This window comes from Hyperolius riggenbachi, chromosome 1, assembly GCF_040937935.1.
Source record: "Hyperolius riggenbachi isolate aHypRig1 chromosome 1, aHypRig1.pri, whole genome shotgun sequence".
Taxonomy (NCBI): Eukaryota; Metazoa; Chordata; class Amphibia; order Anura; family Hyperoliidae; genus Hyperolius; species Hyperolius riggenbachi.
Window position 1 is genome coordinate 91,404,403 of NC_090646.1, and position 20,797 is coordinate 91,425,199.

A 20,797-nucleotide genomic window follows, 5' to 3' on the forward strand; every position below is an offset into this window, starting at 1 on the left:
CTAGAATAATGCGTAGAGCAGAGATGACAGCAACTAACAGTAACCTTTATAGCCAGTGTTTTATACATTAATGGATTGCAGTCATGGCAAGTCGCATCATATTTCTCTGCTTAACACCGTGTCCTTATGTGCGTTCTTCATTATTCTGTTTTGATGGAAACACTGGGAACTAATTTTAATTGCGTTCTAGTGCCCATATTGTACAGCACTTAGTGCAGAGAGTCCCACTATGACATCATTGGAACACTTGCGCAGGCAACGTTGACGATAAAAAGAAAAAAATACTTGGAATGAACAAGCTGTGACTCTTTAAATACTTTTTATGTGCTTTTGTATTGTTGCAGTGTTGTAAAAATTTCTGTTTCATTTCTAGAACTGGGTTACTGTTCCGTCCAATGAGTTTAAATCGCGAGACTATTGGAATGTTTATATCTGATTATGTGCTTTATACAGTTCCATAAAATATTGAGTATCATCAAGGGGGACTTGCTACGGTTCCAAAACCAACCTTTAAATCAGTAATCGCAGATAGGTTGGCCAGAGAGCCGAATTTACAAGTCATTTTGGTAGTTTTATTATTTAGTTTTTGGTACTTTTTAATAAAGCCCTTACAGCTGTTTTTTTGCTGATGGCTTTTCATGCATTGGGTTTTTGCCAGAATGGATTTGACAATTTTCTCTGACCTCTCTGTATTTTACATTTTTGACTGTTAGGGCACCTAGGTTGTAGTAAGACCGCATACATAGCTGACCCTCCTACCATAGTTCAGGCATAGTTTATAAAATTGGCATAGACATCGATGCTTTTATCAGGGCACTGTTCCATTGATTGATTCATTGGAAGGCAAGTCATTCAGCAGGAGGGGAGACATGCAGCTGTCTGTATGTATGCATTGAAAATATAGCACAATGCGAGCCCCCCCCCCTCTCTTGACAAAGTGGCGTGACTGCCGCGATACCGGAGTTCTCTGCCAGGTGGCTCCTTCACCCTCTACTCGCCAGCCTACTCCAGTGTCCGCTCTTCTTGGGTAGCGTATTATGCTCCCTTGTGTACTTCCTTTGTGCACACCTGTATCTACAGGCGCCATTGCCTCAAGCACTGTGCCACTTTATTAATGAGATTTGCATTGATTATTATTATTTATTCACCATTATTGTTTAAGTTTTTTTTTCTTATTGGGTCATCTGACAATTGATTGATGATATTCACTTATGCACTTTATTTCTGAGTACAATTGAACTCTGGTACACCACCTGACGGGAGCTCAATTCATGAGCACCTCAGGTGATAGTATGTGTGTGTGTGTGTGTATATTTATTTGTATTTGTTTATATAGCGCCAACACATTACGTAGCGCTGTACAGAGTATATTGTCTTGTCACCAACTGTCTCTCAGTGGGGCTCACATTCTAATCCCTCCCATAGTCATATATCTATGTATGTATTGTGTAATGTATGTATCCTAGTTTAGGACCAATTTTAGAAAGGAAGCAAATTAACTTATCTGTAAGTTTTTTGGTATGTGGGAGGAAACCTGAGTGCCCGGAAGAAACCCACACAGACACAGGGAGAACATACAATGGGTGCACAGTAAAGGAGGTGCATGATCAGGTAGGAGACATAAGGAGGAGGGATAGGAGGCTTACAATCTAGAGGGAGAGGTAGGCCACCAAACTATAGGGGACCAGAGTTCAGCTGCAGAGAAAACGCAGGAGAAAAAGTGAATTGCATATGGGCCTCAGTGATCTCCAACCTTAGGAAATCCATAGCTGTGAAACTACACAGCTGCACAAACGGATGGCCAGCATCTGCATCCTCTCATCCAAAGCTATGAACTGATTGCTCCTGAAGCCCACCGTGACCGTAAACGTGTTCTGCCAGTTTTTCCCTGTGAGTATTGCCTTCCAATAACCGTTATCTGTGTTTTATTCTGCAGTTCCGCTGGCAGCCTATAAATGGCTGGTGTGCTACCTCCTCCGCGAGACTTCCCATAAACTCCAGAGAGAGAGGCAGAAGGCCACCAATGACTTTGATGCAAGAAACAATAGCCAGGTACAGCTTTTAATCATTTTCCTGTTTCCGTTTTCCTGGTCAAAAGAGAGATTACATCACACTGTTCAGCGAGCCAGCACAATGTGCAAGTGAAAATAATCAGCTCCATGTTCAGCCTTTTTTTTTTGTATTTTAATAAAGTTCAGTTGATTTTATAAATAGGCAATTGCATTTACCTTTTACATGCTCCTGTTTGGTTTATTATTGTAATGTTTACCATATGGATAAAATTCAGGTTTGCAGTTTAAAAAATAAAGTATGATACTGTACATATAGACCTCCAAATTAGACAGTACCGTATATACTCGAGTATAAGCCGACCCCCAACTTTTACCTATAAAAAGGGGAAAGAATGCTTGTCCCGAGTATAAGTCAGGGGTAGGAAATGCCACAACCACACCACCACTCACATCCATGACCGGCCACAACCATACACAGGAAAAGCAGAACAAAATCATCAGCAGATAGCAAGAAATAGGTTTACAGAATAAATGTAAACTTCTTTTTATTGCTAATAACATCCAGAATGGCCCCTTCACCATATGCTGGTGGTATTATGGTGGAGGTGAATCATGTATATATCAGCATGCATGGCATATGTGCCCCCTACACCATATGCTGGTGGTATTATGGTGCAGGTGAATCATGTACACATATGTCAGCATGCATAACATGCGCCCCCAGTGCCTGCTCGACCCCTGCCTGTGTCCCCTGCCATAAATGGGTGGAGTCATTGTGTTCCTTCAATTTACTACCATCCTAGCACCTACTCCGAGTCCTCCGCCTGTGTCCTCCGCCTGAATAATGTTGCAGCTATATAGCATGTCACTGGCTCAATTACCAGCATGCCAGTGGCTGCGGCTACCCCCCGCATCTTTTACTCCCCCCCCCCCCCCCCCCCCCCACGTCTTTTACCTCCCCGCTGGATCTATGTGGTCCGGGCTGGCATAACGGTGCACGCCATCCATTCACAGGACCACGCTGCCCGAAGGAGCCTTAGCTCTATGACTCCCCCACCCCGCGTCTATTACTTCCCCGCTGAATCGATGTGGTCCGGGCTGTCATAGCGGTGCACGGCATCCATTCACAGGACCACGTTGCCCCGAAGGAGTCTCAGCTCTGTGACGTCCTGCAGTGGCGCTCGCAGTTTAAGGTGCCACTAGAGGGTGTCATAGACATGAGACTCCTTCAGGCAGCCTGGTCCTGTGAATGAATGCTGTGCACCGGCGCTATGCCAGCCTGGACGACATCACTCCAGCAAGGGGGGGATAAAAAACGCACGGGGGAGCCGCAGCTGCTGACATACTGGTAAATGAGCCACTGACGTGTTATATAGCCACAACATTATACAGAACATGCTGTATATGGCGGGGGTCGAGCAGGCACTCGGGGACACTTGGGGGGGCAGATGAAGTGACTCGAGTATAAACCGAGACCCCCACTTTTGGGCCATTTTTTTGGACCCAAAATCTCGGCTTATACTCGAGGATATACGGTATATTAAACCCTACTCCCCCATAAAATCTTTAACAGGCAAAGGTTTTATTCCTCTGGGGAGGCCCAACATTGCCCCTCCTTACCGATAAATTAAATGTGCCCCTATGGGGGCGTTCTAAAATGTACGGTTTTTGCAGCGGGGGGAGGGGAGGAGTTTGAGGCGGCAGGAATGGATAATGTTAGGTGTGGGGGAGGGAGGGTTAAGGTTAGCCGTTTGGGGGCGGGGGGTGGTTAAGATTAGCCATGGGGTAGGATGGGTTAAGGTTACCCTGGGGAGGGGGGGGGGGTTGCGGTTACAGATAGGCGTGGGGTAGGAAGGGTTAAGGTTAGCTATGGGGGGGTTGCAAGGACAGTTAAGGCTAAGCATGGGGTAGGAGGGGCTAAGGTGAGACGAGGGTTTTTTTTGAGGCGGTGAAGAAGGTTTATGCTAGGCACCTGGGCTTGGGGGGTGAAGGTTAAGGTCAGGTATCAGTAGTGGGAGGGTTCAGTGTAAGAATAGGCTTAGGTTTAGCTACAGTAAAATATCAATATTTAATACTGATATTTTACGATCCTTTTTTACAGTTTAATTGTAGAATATCGGTAAATTTACCGATAATCTACTGTCTGGTATCCTGAGCGCCCAAATCTCAGGGCGCCCTCTTTTGACCTATACTCCTGGGTCATCATTAACTTCTGAGTATTCTACGGCAGGGGTCCCCAACCACCGGGCCGCGGCCCACTGCCGGTCCGTGGGCAGTTTCCAGCTGGGCCGCGGCGGATCTGGCCTCTCGCCCCTCCTCCCCCCGCGGCCGCCGCTCCTCTCACCTTATGAGCTGGCGGCCGCTTCCTGTCACAGATCCCCCGTAGCCGCTCTTCTCTGTGTAGCATCTCCTTGTTACAGCAGCGCTTCCTGTGCGGCTGCTGTAAGGAGAAAGGAGGCGGGGCAACGGCTTCCTGTAGCGGCGATCGCCATTACCATGGGAACCGCTGCCCCGCCTCCTTCCCTCCTTACAGCAGCCGTGCGACGCGCTGCTGTAAATAGAAGATGCTGCACGGAGGAGAGCGGCTACAGGAATCTGTGACAGGAAGCGGCCGCCAGCTCATAAGGTAACAGGAGAGGCGGCCGCGGGGGGAGTAGGCTACACTGGGGCACTATACTAGCTATACTGGGTCACTCACTATATTAGCTATACTTGGTCACTATACTAGCTATACTGGGGCAACTATACTTGGTCACTTAGATACTAATTATACTGGGGCACTATACTAGCTGTACCGGGGTAACTAGACTCCCTATACTGGGGCAACTGTGCTTACTGTGCTTGCTGCGCCGCCGCAAATTTTTTCACAACGCTAGCATTTCTGCTATGTGTGCACCCAGCCTCAATTTAAAGATATCCAGTAAGCTATGAAATTCATGCATCTTCCTGTCTTTCAGGTGTATTACTGTCGGACGCTGGCCCTGGCATTTATTGAGCACACTGTACTGCAGAGATACTATGACTATACCCATGACTCCAGTGTTCCCATGTCCCTCCAGCCGGTCCTGAGGATGCTGTGCACCCTATATGGACTCTGGTCACTCAGCAAACACATGGCAGTGCTGTATCAGGGTAAGGAGGGAGGGGAGCATTATATGTGAACTGGTGGGGATACAAATCATTGAAAAGCTGCAAGACCTGCTAATAACTAGCACATCATCAGCAGGAAAATATTCAATATCACAAATTAAAATGTTATATTAGTATAATGCTCCATTTTCTAATTTGACTTGCAAGTTTTTTATAAATAAAAGTCTTGTTTTGATGCTATGTAGTTAAGATACACCATATACATAGGGAACAGTGTCTCCTTACAGTCTGCATGTGAGGAGCACATGAAACAGCAAACAAACACAGTAGAACTAAAGGAGATCCCTGGCTAAAACACTACCAAATAGACAAAGGTGTAAAAGCCCCATAGCCTACATCAGTGCTGTCCAACTTCATGGGCAGGGTGTGTGTCTAGCACTGGATTTTTTTAGCTGGAGGAGGCAGAGCATCATTGTCCTGGCTTTGAGGGCGGAGCCAAGTGCAAATAAAAGTTGGGCCTGCCAAAGGAGGGGGCCTGACACAAGAGATAGTCCGGGCAAGTGAATAATAATAATAATAATAATAATCTGAACATTTGTATATTGCTTTTCTCCTGTCGGACTCAAAGCGCTCAAGAGCTGCAGCCATTGGGATGCGCTCAAGAGGCCACTGTGCAGTTGTTAGGTAAACTTGTCTTGAACTCCTTACTGAATAGGATTTGAACCCTGGTCTCCCATGTCAAAGGCAGTGCTCTTAACCAGTACCCTATCCAGCCACTGCTGAATGCCACATCTGGCCCATGGGCTGCCAGTTGGACAGCTCTGGCCTAGATTACGGTGGTTCTATCTCATGAGCAAAGAAATCGGGGTCCAGAACTAAGCCATTACCAGATTTTTTTAATTTGCATAAGGGCTAGTGACTCTTGATTTCTAGGTTACATTTAGTCTGAAATCCGCTGTTGACCCATCTGTCTTGGTGAGTGGGAAACTGGACTCAAACACAACCCAAACTTAAGAAAAAGGTCCATAAATACTACCAACTACAGATAAGTTGCAATTGACCTTCAGTCAAACACATGATAAACTGACACTGAACCGATGTTGAACTGAATTCATAGGTCTGTGTACACTAGCCCTAAAAGTGGTAGCATGTTTCTGGTAGAAGCACAATCTAGTTCAAAGGATTCATGCCTCCACTTACAGTAAGCTCAACCTAAAAAAACTCAAAAGGGCCTAGATATCTGTAGACCTCCACCAAACAGTTTTTTTTTTTTCATTAAACCTGCCTCTTTTTCACTAAAAGATTAACGAGATGGAATTTCCTGTTTACCTTCTTTCTAGTCTAATATAGCAGTAAGTAGTGGTGTCAATATGACATTTTCTTTTTGCAATATAAGGCTGGCATTATACAAAAATAACTTTTTATGTATTTTTCCTGTTTAACTTGCCTTGGCTTATTTTCGGGATTTAGTTGCTGCAAGTCTTACAAAATGTTTTCAGGATCACTTATGGTCTCCTCAAGTGTTCTTCAGCTGAGGAGAATCTACCCCTCTGCTTAGCCAGTGTACATGAAGATAATAGTGTATAGTTCTTATTTAAAGCACAACTGACTTTTCCCCCAAAAAAGTGATTTTTATGTACCTGGTGCTTCTTCATGCCCCCTGTAGTGTGTCAGGTCCCTCAGCATCCTCTGGGTCCCTCCATTGCGCTGCTGCCAGCTCCAAAATAGTTCCAGTCGCGCCTACTGTGCATGCCTAGTGCCATCCAAGTGCCTCCACGATCACGCTCCCATCACCAGAAGGGTTCTGCACATGCGCCGTTCTCAAAAAAATGAGCTGTGCATGCGCAGAATGCTCCCTATGACAGAAACACGATTGTAGAAGAACAAGGACGGGACCACGCATGCGCAGTAGCCCACGACTAGAGCTCCAGTTGCATATATTTCGGAGCTGGCAGCGGCACAACAGAGGGGACCCAGAGGATGCCGAGAGATCTGACAAACTACAGGGGGCTGGAAGAAGCCCTAAGTAAGTAAAAATCAAATTTTGGTGGGTAAGTTCAGGTGTGCTTTAAACACACTATTGCCCATACTATTGACATGCCCTTTTATGCATTATCCCCTGCCTAATATTCTGTCATATCTGTCTTATAGGTGGATACTGTTCTGGTGAACTGCCTGGAAAGATCATACAAGATGCCATCCTGGAGCTGTGCACACAGGTACAAAGCACAGGTCCATATATGGGACAGAAGATCTGGCAGCAACTGATGGCTTCCAAATTGGAAAACATTATGGGAGTAGCAATTTTTCTACCACCTTGCGCCACTCCATTTTGATCAGATTTCACCTGAAATCTTAAAGTGAACCTGAAGTGACAGGGATATGGAGGCTGCCATGTTTAATTACTTTTAACCAATGCATATTGCCTGAATGTCCTGCTGTGATAATATTTTTAGCCATAGACCTTGAACAAGCATGCATATCCGACGTATCTGACAAAAATCTGACAAGATTAGCCACATGCTTGTTGTGATTCAGACACTGCTGAATAGAAAGATGAGCAGGACAGCCAGGCAACTGGTATTGTTTAAAAGGAAATAAATATGGCAGCCAGCATCCCTTTCCCCACTATCTTTGTTCTACATGATTCAATGGAAATCTAGGCAGCCAGTTGTCCCCTCCCCCATGCTCCTTCTTCGCCCACTCATAATTTACAAATATGCCTGTTGATGCTTTTGATTTCTAAATTATCTGAAATCAATTGAAAATGTATTGATCACTAATGCAGGGGTCAATAGAGCACCGGCTGAGCGTACGTATTAGTACGCCGTGGTCAAGTTGGGCGCCGGGAGAGCAAATGACGTTAAATGGTAAATATTATTCCTCCTCCAAGTCGTCCCAACTCGGAGGGAGGAGTAACTCGGGGTACAGCTATCGCCGGAGCCCTGAATTACGCTTACACGCCCTGCGCAGCATAACATTGCTGCTATGGGGCGCCTGGTTTTGGCGCCCAATGCTGAACGCCGTGCACCGAATCCACCTGCTTCACTGGCAGATTCCGTCAAGATTAAATGCCAACTCACCTTGAAGTGTACCCGAGGTGACATGATGAAATAAACACGTGTATCTACAGTGCTAAACATATTAACTAATTTGGGATGGCAGCCTTTGGTCCCTTTAAGGACCAGAGGCCTTTTTTTTTCATATTTTCAATTCCCAATCACTGTGATTGGCTCACAGAGGTCAGGAGCCAATGAAAACTCCAGGAGCAGCAATCGGCTGGGGACCGCGGTAAGCCGCAGCGCAGAATGTACACCGCATCAGTTGGAGAGCCACAGATGGGGCGTAGATTCTATTTACCACGGTCCCGAGGCTTTGTTTCTTTTTTTCTTTCACTGCCTGAAAGAGTTAAAGTGTACTAGAGCTGAACGAATAATAATAATCAATACTTACCCAGGGCTTCCTCCAGCCCCATAACACGTGTGAGTCCCTCACCGTCCTCCTGAGGTCTGCCGTTCAGCCGCAATCAGCCCTGGTATCTGGCTCAGTCGCATCAATCGTGGCCTTCTGCACATGCACGGATATCTCGCTGATTAGCAAAAATTAGAAATATTATCTTTAGAAATGTAATTTTTCAAACTGAAAAATCATTTGTGCCTCGATGCTTCCTGTGGCTGTCCACCTATCTTGGCAGTTGTTTAACTGACATAGACAAATATGATACAAGGACAGTGTGTATATATTACAGGTCAAGGACAGTATATAAGTTAAAATGATAGCGAACAGGGTGAGAAGAATTAATTTCCAGTTCTGTGCTCTAATGCTTTCAAGTCCTAGCAGTTTCAGCGTTGCTGTTTGTGCCGGATCACTTAGCATGGATCTGCATCATGGCTATACCTGAGGGAAACTGTTCCCTTGCCTTGAAGTTTTCATTGCAACTGACCGGTATCTCACTCCTGAAGGCAGGAGTTGGAAGATGGAGTGGGCAGAGTCCGAGGAAATTTAGTTGTATTTTAAAGAGAACCTAAACTGAGAAGGATATGGATTTTTCTTTTTCAAATAATACCAGTTGCCTGACTCTCCTGCTGATCCTGTATCTCTAATGCTTGGAATACACGGTTCATTTCTGGCGCTTGATTCTCCTCTCGATCGTTTTTGCCGCTCGATTCTGCAGTCGATTATCTTATCTTCCGCTCATTTTTCTTATCTTTTTCCAGGATTGAAAGGGAGATCTAATCGCCTCAAAAAGAACCATGTATTCCCAGCATAATACTTTTAGCCACAGACCCTCAACAATCATGCAGATCAGGTGCTCTGACTGAAGTCGGACTAGATTAGCTGCATGCATGTCTTAGGTGTGTGATTCAGCCACTACTGCAGCCAAAGAGATCAGTAGGACTGCCAGGCAACGAGTATTGTTTAAGGGCTCTTACACAGTATGACGTTGCATTGCAGGGGACGTTAAGGTCGCATAACATTCCCCTAATGCAACGCATGGTGGTGCTAAAGGTGGACGCTACATAGAGCCGTGTTATGCGGCTCTTGGTGTGCCATTTTTGTTGGATAGAACCGGCAATGATTCATATGAATCATTGCTAGCAGGCAGAGAACCGAGAATGATTCATATGAATCATTGCTAGCAGGCAGAGAACCGAGAATCATTCATATGAATCATTGCTAGCAGGCAGAGAACCGAGAATCATTCATATGAATCATTGCTAGCAGGCAGAGAATGATTTATATGAATCATTGCTAGCAGGAAGAGAACCGCATTGCAGTGCAGTGAATATTAATTAGCCATGTGGCTAGGCAAAATAGCGGACTCTCCCCTCCTCCTCTCCTGCACACAAAAAACAATAAAACAAACAAAATTACTGAGCATGTGCAAACAGTCTAACGCGGCTAAAACCGCGTATAACGCACAGCATGCTGCACTTTCATAGAACGTGCAGCGTTACAATGTAACGCAACGTGGGCACTGTGAACAGCCCATTGATTTTTCATTGCTGTGAGTTGGGCTGTGTTACAGGCTGCTCTAACGTGCGCCTGTAACGTCCCACTGTGAAAGCAGCCTAAAAGGAAACATTTATATTGCTCTCGATTAAGGTTCCCTTTAAGGAGAACCCGAGGTGGGTTTGAAGAATATTATCTGCATACAGAGGCTGGATCTGCCTATACAGCCCAGCCTCTGTTGCTATTCCAAACCCCCCTAAGGTCCCCCTGCACTCTGCGATCCCTCATAAATCACAGCCACGGTGCTGACAAACAGCTTGTCAGAGCTGGCTGTGTTTATCTCTGTAGTGTCAGTCTCCTGCTCTCCCCGCCTTCTGCAGAACTCCAGTCCCCGCCTGCATCCCTTCCCTCCCTGCTGATTGGAGGGAAGGGACGGGGGCAGGGACCAGAGCTATGCAGGAGGCGGGGGAGCAGCTGAGACTGACACTACAGATGTAAACACAGCCTCACAGCACGGCTGTGATTTATGAGGGATTGCAGAGTGCAGGGGGACCTTAGTGGGGTTTGGGATAGCAACAGAGGCTGGGCTGTATAGGCAGATCCAGCCTCTGTATGCAGATAACATTCTTTAAACACACCTCGGGTTCTCTTTAAGAAGATTGGGCTCCTGTTAAAATGAATATTTAGTATTTTTTTTACCCTACCTGTATTATATATAATTTTCTTTATTTTAATTGTGTTATTATTTTTACTATTTAATAACAAATGACATATTATATGCTTTTGAAACAATTTGGTTATTAGCATTAAAACTAATACATAAATAAAATGCCAATGAAATAACAAATCACGACACATTCCCTTAAAGTGCTTACCGCTGCAAAATGTAAGAAAGTTTATTCTTCCAGCATACTTGACATAAGCCCCTAGTATGTTCTGCATACACATACATCACAGGGGTCATGGGAGCGCGGCGTATGACATCACTACGATGACTGATGATGCTGATGAGCTGTCAGATTTGCTCAGAATTGCCATCTCTTCCAGTCCGCCATCACTCCGCATCTAGGCCTTGTTGGCCCCTTGAGTTATTAAACTAGAGAGAAAACTGTTTATTGAATGATCTGAATGCAGATTACACATAAAACAACACAGAGGGAAATGCTTTGTGTGCACGCTAATCAGACCCTCTTCTTGTATAACTGTATTGCTACCATCGCTTTCACCGCTAACGAGCAACCTGGAGCGTTCCGTACTATAAACCACTATGACAGATGGAAAAGCCGTATTTATAAAAGGGACGATTGGCTCCCAGACAATAAATAGGATTTTTTTTTGCTCCTCTAATAGAATTCTACAAGTGTGCGCACTCACGTTACACTCTGTTACGCTTTCTAGCAACCGCTTACTTCTGCTCTGTTGTTTTTTGTTACTATGGAAAGTAAAAGCTTCTGCCAACTGTTTTGTCTCCTTTTTTTTAACACAGTTGAAAGATGAGGCTGTGTCTCTAGTGGATGCCATCGCTCCCCCGGACTTCATATTGAACTCACCTATTGCCAAGGCAGATGGAGAGGTACGTTGGCCATACTTTTCTCTGTAAAAAAAAAATTTAATGCTGCTAAGTGCACAGACATCTACTGCTAGGTAAGGTCACCATGTACTTTTAGAGTTACAGATTACCCAGCAAGCTCATGGTGAACCAGAACTCCTAGGAGTGTGTAAGGGACTACAAATGACCAAAAAGCCCCCTTACTAAAATGCTATGCAAGACAAGAGTTTGCCTCCTTAAAACAGAAGGTATTTGTGATAATTCAGATTGGAGTGAGCATATGATGTCTCCCACAATGCATCACTGCTGAATATGCAAATCATCCTTTGTTGTCCCTTTAAGCTAAACACACACCCAAAGCTTACAGGGACCACAAATGACAAATTGCATATTGAGCTGTGATGCATCATGGTAGACATCATATGCTCACTCCAACCTGAATTATCGCAAATACCTTCTGTTTTAAGAAGGCACACTTTTTTTAGTTTGTTTAGCAAAGCTGCTGAGATTACTCTAAATACGTGCAACCTGTCCTGTCAGCAGCCAATCAGGATTCAGTTTCATGTAGCCAGTTTTGCAATGATGTCTATTAACAGTACAATTCTGTGGCCGGTCAATCAATTCCAATCAATTGATTGGAAACGATCAGTCGTGGCCATTAACACCTGAATCCTCTGTAAGCCAATTCGATCAGATTAATGGAATTGATCCTTTTTTTTTTTTTTTTTTGGGATCAATCCCACCAATCTGATAGGCTCAGTTAGCGGGAATTCAACCATTACTGTGGCGATCTGAAAGGATGCAGAATTGTCCCGTTGATGGTCATCTTAAAGACCTTTCGGACATGACAAAATTAGTTAGCATTTTCCGTTTTTGCGAATTTGCATTTGCCCCACATTCAATGCAAGTCAATGGCATTGCATTTGATATGTGTTGTAGTATAAATTTTCGCACCTGATTTTTATGCAGAAATGCAAATTTTGTTATTCCAAATAAAAAATTTTGCACGCAAAGGTAAAGTTAATGACATAATTCATGTAAATTAACTTTATGGATATGCATGGAAAAATCATAATGTGAAAATGTACATTAAAAAAACGTAAACAACAAAAGAATCTGATGCAAAAAAAAACGCAAAATGCAGAATTGCAAATAAAAGAAAAAAGTCAGAAAATTGCATGAATAAGTGTGAAAGCACCCTAAAAAAGAAAAAAAATCACATATAGCCTCCTGCACAAAAAAGCATTGAAAATGCATGCAGTTTTGATATTTTCTTTCAATGCTTTATTTGGTGCATGTACATTTTCTTTCCATGGGTCACCCAGTGATTTTAATTATTTGATTTGATCTGCATGTGATTTCTCACAAAAATATGTGCAGCAGTACATTTGAAAAAGACAATGCAGGCAAATGTTTGTGGGAACACAATAGTGTGTACTCTATGAGAAAATCTAAATATTTGTGGTCTGCAAAATGCATGTGTTTGTAGAAATATTTGGAATAAAGTATTAGGAAAAGAACACACATACTCATAAAGGGAATGTCCAACTCTGTGGAGTTATAAATTGTGCCCACCCCTTCCTCCTTTACTTAGCTGCTCCAATTGGCCATCTTTAACCATGTGATTTGTGAGCACAGGGTTAGTAACAGTTGGCCAATGGGAGCAGCTTGGTGAAGTAGGAAGGGGTGGGCACAATGTATGACTCTCTGAGCCTCACTCCATAAACATAAATACAAGGAACACCAAGAGCCCCAATAGTGTAATATGTACTGGTAAATGGTTACTAGATAGAGTAAATATTAATACTCACAAACCAGGGTTACTATTAGGCAACCACTGTAAAGGCAGGTGGGGAGAATTTCCTGACGCCACTCAGGAATAAGAAGTCGCTCTCTGTAGATGAGAAAAAAGGGGGTTCAACCCTCCACCCAGGGTGGCCTCAATATTATGCAGGAGAACAGAGGCGCCAAAAGGACAAAAGGATAAAAGGAAGCTAAATGAGCTCAAAAAAACAAATTCTTGGTAAATAGAGGAGGTAGTGGTGGACTTACCACCTCCAAGTAGACACACAACGACTGTAGTAAAGACAGTCAATATATTTTATTTATGAACTCCAAATATGCAACGCGTTTCGCAGGTTTGATCCCGCTTCATCAGGCAATAACAACGGAGCAATAGCATATGTGGTCAGTAAAAGAGTCCGGCACCTCTGTGATTAGTCACAGAGGTGCCTGGCTCTTCTACTGACCACATATGCTATTGCTCCGTTGTTATTGCCTGATGAAGTGGGATCAAACTTGCGAAAGGCGTTGCATATTTGGAGTTCATAAATAAAATATATTGACTGTCTTTACTACAGTCGTTGTGTGTCTACTTGGAGGAGGTAAGTCCACCACTACCTCCTCTATTTACCAAGAATTTGTTTTTTAAGCTCATTTAGCTTCCTTTTATCCTTTTTGGCGCCTTTGTTCTCCTGCATAACCTGGGTAGGGGTCTGCCTAATGCTGGGGCTCCATAAACAGTTGGACATAAGTTCATTTTCCATCTGCCATCATCTGGTGGTGAAATATTAGACAGGCGATTAAGGGAGATGGCAATGCTGATGAGCACAAGCAGAGCTTTCACTGGTCATTCCAATACTTCATAGTCATTTATGACTGGCCTAAGGTCTGATGGATTCTTAAAAGCAAGGCCCCCATTTTTGTCTATTGCTTGGAAAGATCAGGTAAAGGTCCAGTCATTTGGGAGGTTTCCTAGGTTAATAGTGTGCTCTTTCAACTGTCTTAATTGAACCGGATGTGAGAGGAATATGGAGGCAGCTAGCTGTAATCCCTTATAAAGAATGCCAGTTGCCTGGCTGTCATACTGAGTGTTTTGCTTTGGTTGTGTTTCAGTCACACACCTACAACTAGTGTGCAGCCAGTGGGATCAGTCAAAGCATCTGACCTGCCTGCTCATTCTGGGCCAGTGACTCATAGTATTAAGGCAGAGCATCAGCACAGACTTCAAGAGACTCTGAAGTCTCCAGAAAATGCAGTTTTTATTTTACAATGTTGTAAGGCATGAATGCCCCCTCTGAAACGCTGCATTCCCGCGGCTGAAATCTCAGTTAATCCCCCCAAAATCCCCTTGGGAAGATTTGGGCAGCGCTTCCGCATAGAGGCAGAGCTTTGAGCAGCAACTCTGCCTCTCCTCCGTCAATCTGCGTGGATTGCCGCCTTTCCCCTACCCCTCTGTCTTCTTTCACTGAGAGAGTCGGGGAGAGGCGGCGATCAGCGCTGATTGACACCCATGGAGGCAGAGCTACAGTCCACAGCTCTGCCACCCCAGGCAGCAAAATCCACAATCAGAAAAGTCGTGGATTTATGCCATGTGGTTTTGGGGGGATTAATTGAGATTTCAGCCGCGGGGATGCAACATTTCATAGGGGGAAATCATGCCTAACATTTTCTGGAGGCTTCAGAGTCTCTTTCAGGTAACTGGCATTGTTTGTTAGAGAATAAAGATGACAGCCCGCGTATTCCTCTCCCTTCAAGTTCAGCAGTCATGTCAGGTTATCAGAGCCCATTCATACTAAATGTGGTTCAGAGCAGTGCACAAAGATCTCAAAAAAATGTACCCAGATGCATTCTGGGGTGGTGGAGATAGGCTTCAACCACTCATATTGAGTTGGGCTGCACCACCCCAGCACACCAGATTGTGTGAACAGGCCTTTCATGGAAAATCCTGTGTGGCTTAATTTGTCATTCTTTTCTAAACCTTTAAATTAGGCTAAACCAGGCATGGGCAAACTCGGCCCTCCAGCTGTTACGGAACTACAAGTCCCACAATGCATTTGCCTTTGAGTCATGACTGTGGCTGTCAGACTCCTGCAATGCATTGTGGTACTTGTAGTTCCTTAACAGCTGGAGGGCCAAGTTTGCCCATGCCTGGGCTAAACCCTATTTGTTTGGACATTTTTGAGTGCCTCCATGAGCCAACAAAGATATTGCTTCAAGAATTTCATTACAGTCTAACTCTGTAATGTTGGGAAGCACGGTGACATAATGGTTAGCACTCTCACCTTGCAGCACTGGGTCCCCTGCTGAAATCTCAGCCAGGGCATTATCTGTACATAGTTTGTATGTTCTCCCCCCGTGTCTGTGTGGGTTTCCTCCGGGCACTCCTTTTTTCCCCTACATATCAAAAAACACACAGATAGGTTAATTGGCTTCCTCATAATTTGGTCCTAGTCTACGATACTTACACCACAGGATACATTCGATTGTGCACCCCTGAGGGACAGTTAAGAGGCAATGCTCGGTACAGCACTGCGGAAGATGCCAGCGCGATATAAATAATAATAACACTGATGATGTTTTGCAGCTGTACAGGAATCTGTGGTCTGCCGTCCTGCAGGGAGAGAAGGTGCTGGAGCGGCCATCTTGGTGGGCGGAGTTTTGCAGTAATAAGCCTGTGATTGGCAGACTGAGATCGCAGCTCTGAGCTGCCTGTGTATTTTGGGATAGGCCTTTTCTGCATCCTCATCATACAGTATATGAAAGTCATCTCTTCAGTAGGTTGTGATCGGTGGGCTAATCCACTCACTGCACAATGAGAATTCAACTTACTGAGGCCACACCAATGCAATATACCTTCTGATTGTATAGATACGCCTGTGGACAAGCTCTTCATTTAAAAGAAAATTAATCAAAAAAATACTCTTGAAAATTTTAACTTTTTACAATCTGTTTTTAAGAAATGTCACAGAATTATTAACCAGACAGGGGGCAGTATTTAGATACTGACTTTTTTGTTTTCCCATTGAACTAATGGTGCTTGTTGTAATTGAATTTACTGTACTATGTGAAGATGGAGTCCAGCCTTATGTAAATAAACATTTTCAACAAGAGCCAATCAAATACCAGCTATTTGCCTAAAGTACTGTTGGTATATGTTTGGTTGCCATAGGAAACACTGTCAGTCGGCTTCCCTCCATGTTATTACCTGAAAACAAAGGGAAGGCTATGGAGACTATAGAGTCTTCCCATTCCCCCATGCTGCCTGGCGTTCATGTGCTATGCCTATTTAAACTCTCTTGTTCTGACAGCACTTTGTTAATCTTCATGAAGGCATAAGAAGTACTCATGGCCCCAAGTACGTCTAGAGCAAGCACATACGCAATGCACAGGCATGAGTCCAGGCTTGCATAAGCTTAGTACAGATGCGCTTGTCTCCCAGTACCCAGGGGTGTGTGTAGTTCTGAAGACTACCGAATCACTATTCGACCTAGCAGGTCGAGGACATGAAACCATGCACAGCGAAGGAATAAGGTCTAGCATGGAGGATCGGAAAGGCCCTATAGTATTCAGAGCCTTCCCTCTTCTTAGGTAAACATCCAACCTTAAGTGAGTTTCCTCATTTCAGGTGCACTTTAACACTTCCATCTGCAATTTTATAGTAGTTGGTAAGTGTAGCCAAGAAAGGAATGTATTGTAATGCAACTTATGACTCTCTAAATGCCATTTGTTATGTAAAGATTAAAGGACATCTATCAATAAACGTGTTTTTTAAACTGGGATGGGAGTAGCTTGTCTAGGTATTCCTAAGTACTGCTGTATATCTCCCCACGCTTCTCTCTTCCTTTTAATGTATTACAAAGTGTCTCACTGATGGATATCAGGGCAGGCACTGGACCAGTGAACCATGTGGGGGGGGGGGGGGATAACTCTCCCTACATCTGTTAACCCTGAGTGTAATTTTTAGCTTTAGCATGTGACAGCAGGTCTTACTAGCTGCTGATTTTTCTGGAGAACTGGTGTGCAGCACTAAGCAGAATTAAATGTATGTCTTATCTGCTAGTAAACATTCTGGCCCATATGCAATTTACTTTTGCTCTGGAGTTTTCTCCTAGGAGATAGTATTTCAACTTCTTTTTATATTAATTTTCCAGCACCCTGTAACTGAAAAAAGCCAAAAAGTAGGGGGAAAAGTACTATCAAAATTATTCAGAGTATTTTCTTGCCTGCTGGTGGCTTAAAAAGGCATTTTAATAATAAGGTGTGAAAATATCACGTAGGAGAAAACTCGGGAGAAAAGGTGAATTGCATGTGGAGCGTTGGTGTGGAGGTTTCACACACACTAGTTATTTTTTCCTATCCAAGAAATAGTCAGTAGTCTTCTGAGAAAGAGACCAGCACTGGCTGTGATTTTACATTTCAAGTAAAAAAGAATCACCTCTGCTAATGGATGCAGTTAAAATCTACAGAAACCAAAGTACAGCTTTTAACATGAAAAGTAGGAACATGCTTCTACACCTTTTAAAAATACTTAGACATTACTTGTACATTGCAGTTTTAGAACACTTGCTTATTGATGGTTGTCCTTAAAGCACATCTGTAACTGAGGAGTTTTGTGCATCTTACTTGCTATACACCTGCTCAGGAACGTTCTATAATAAATAAATATATTTTTAAAATTTGCTAGGACATTAGGGAATGTATATTTTAAACTGACCCTAACATAAAATCTGCTGATGCAGAAGAGTTTTATACATTAGGCTTGATCAGCTGATAGATGCCCAAGCCTCTGATTTGCAGTGAGCCCTTCCTGCTTTAGCACATGACTGTGACCAGCAAATCCCATTATCAAACTGATCACAAGCCTCTCACATACAGGAGCAGCACCTATTAGAAATAGCAGTCTGAAGTGGTATTACATGCAGATATATGGGTACAGGGGCATAACAATAGGGGGGGGGCAACCCCTGCCCCTGTAGGGCCCGCTCAGGGCATTTTTGTGGGGCCGGAGGGGTCACAGCATGAGGGGAGAGCATTGGACATCGTTGGGGAGGGGGGGCAGTGCCCCCCTCACCTCGGACTCTCCCCTCCAGCATCTATTAGAGGCAGCGGGCAGGACCACATAACTGACGCTACTTCCTGTTTAAACAGGAAGTAGCATGAAGTAGCATGAAGCACTTAGAGATCAGAGACCTCCGCGGTGGATGGAGGTATGTGAAGAGCCCGAGGTGAGGGAGGGGAGGTGAGTTGAGGTGAGCCTGAGGTCCAATGCTCTATCCTCATGCTGTGACCCCTCCTGCCCCCCGGGGGGGGGGGGGGATACAAATGTTTACAGGGGTGCCCGGTGATTTCTAATTACGCCCCTTTATGGGTATCTGTTCTACTGCCTCTACAGCTTCCTCCTCGTGCTAGACTGGACTTGGCTGAGACAGCTGTATGGGGCTGTGTCGGCTGAGATCTATTGTATGTAAAGGAGTCTCCCAAAGGTGTTTGCATGCCAGATCCTCAAGCGAGGGCAACGGTCAAGTGCATTGTTCCCATCCTTACCACGTCCACCAGAAGTGGCTTCATCTTGCTCTGCACCATTGTCCCACCTCCCCTACTCATAGCAGCAGTACACATTGCTCTCCTGTAGCCAAAGGGCCCAGTCACACTAGAAATTGCAAAACGCAATCGCAGTCACCTACCAATTGCAATCACGATTTTCCAGCTGCAATTTTGCAGTTTTTATTTTACTCAGTGAGGGTCACATCCAGGTCACTCGAAAAATGCAATAAGCAGCGCAAGGGCTGCAGCGAGAGTAATCGCATAAGATTACATGTGTCACAGCACTTTGCTGATCGCCGGGAATCAGCAAAATGCTGATGGAAAGTGCCGGAGTGTGAACAGGCCCATAGCTTCATCTGTATGTGCTTTTGGTCAGAACTGTCACCCTAGGAATAGTGTCCCAATCCCTACAGGTGACAGTTCTGGTGCATGTATATGTGACATGATGATATAAACATATCTGTGTAGTGTGCCAAATAAGTTCATAACTAGACTGTGGTTTGTTTTTTTTCTTTTCCTGCCTGAAAGATTTAACCTTCAGGCATGCAAGTGACAGTTTCTCTCATGTCAGATCCTTGTGGAAATATAGGGTAACCCTCACAGATTCTTGCAGAGGACAACTTCTGAGAGCAGGGGATGGATAAAAAAGTTCAATAGTTCGTGTGTCTTAGCTCTGGGACACTTAATAGAATGCCACTGAGTAGAGGCAATAAAGCATTAAATCTACTTTATAAATATTTATACAAAACTGTTAGTCTCAGTTACAATAGGGAATTGATAGAATGTGATTGGTTGCCACAGGTAACACAACGTGGTCCAGGCACTATTGTGTTACAGCCTTGCTGTAGTTTCCTCAGTCTTTCTTGTATCTATTATATGGCACGGACTGGCAGAAGTACACGGAGATCTCGGTAAACAGCATAACTTGGTGTGCAGATAAGACTTTAGTGCGTCACTCAGATCTCAGGCCATAAGGCCACACTGGACATTGTTCTCTGAAAATGTGTGTTTTAATTAGATTGCCTTGTGGATAACCCATGCTAATACTTTTTGTTTTGTTGGGAAAAAGAACAAAACAAGAGAAAGTTAATTTGGCCTTTTTATTCAACATGGAGCTAAACTTTTCCAATCAAGTGGGTTACTTCCTTGCAGCTTAAAGGGAACCAGAGGTAAAAGTGAAACTGAGGCTGCCATATTTATTTCCTTTTAAACAATGCCAGTTGCCTGGCAGTCCTGTTGATGTTGGTTGTGTCTGAGCCAACCCTGAAACAAGCATGTAAATATTTCAGTCAGACTTGAGTCAGAACACCTGACCTGTCTGCTTGTTCAGGTCTATGGCTAAAAGTATCAGAGACACAGGACCAGAGGACAGTCGGGCAACTTGCATTGTTTAAAAGGAAATGGATATGTTAGCCTCCATATCCTTTTTACCTCATGTTCCCTTTAAAGAGAACCCGAGGTGGGTTTGAAGAATGCTATTAGGACACAGGCGGGTTCCGCATACTATCACCAGCCTCTGTGTCTGTGCTGTTCCCTCCCCCCCCCCCCTCCGCGCTCTGCTGTCCCCCATAAAAAAACGCAGTGCTAGCGACACGCAGCTTGTCTCTAGCTGGCTGTTAACCTTAATGCTGCTTGTCACCACCGCTCCCCCACCTCCTCTATATCGCGTCTCTCCGCCTACGTCTCTTCCCTCCAATCAGCTTACGGAGGCGGGGAGGGAAGGGACACACAGGCAGGGAGCGGCGGTGACTGGCAGCATTAAGGTAAACAGCCAGCTAGTGACTAGCTGCGTGTCGCTAGCATGGCTGTTTCTTTTTATGGGGGACAGCAGAGCGCAGGGAGGGGGACTGCGGGGACACTGTACAGA

At 44.4% G+C, this 20,797-nt stretch overlaps 1 protein-coding gene across 1 annotated transcript; it reads left to right on the top strand.

The window, feature by feature from the left end:
• The first annotated feature begins 1,933 nt into the window (after nt 1-1,933).
• LOC137563812 (peroxisomal acyl-coenzyme A oxidase 3-like) lies at nt 1,934-20,514 on the top strand. The gene is made up of 5 exons (XM_068276783.1): nt 1,934-2,052; nt 4,970-5,144; nt 7,254-7,321; nt 11,542-11,628; nt 15,971-20,514. The coding sequence occupies exons 2-5, from the start codon at nt 5,060-5,062 to the stop codon at nt 16,088-16,090; spliced, it is 360 nt and encodes a 119-aa protein (XP_068132884.1). The 5' UTR covers nt 1,934-2,052; nt 4,970-5,059; the 3' UTR covers nt 16,091-20,514.
• The last annotated feature ends 283 nt before the right edge of the window (nt 20,515-20,797 follow it).

What these genes read in the sequence shown, in the direction of transcription:
- LOC137563812 (XM_068276783.1), top strand. Translation starts at nt 5,060, where the DNA reads ATGTCCCTCCAGCCGGTCCTGAGGATGCTGTGCACCCTATATGGACTC. An exon ending in CATGGCAGTGCTGTATCAGG is followed by an intron (nt 5,145 to 7,253) that starts GTAAGGAGGGAG and finishes TCTGTCTTATAG; the next exon opens with GTGGATACTGTTCTGGTGAA. An exon ending in TTGCCAAGGCAGATGGAGAG is followed by an intron (nt 11,629 to 15,970) that starts GTACGTTGGCCA and finishes GATGTTTTGCAG; the next exon opens with CTGTACAGGAATCTGTGGTC.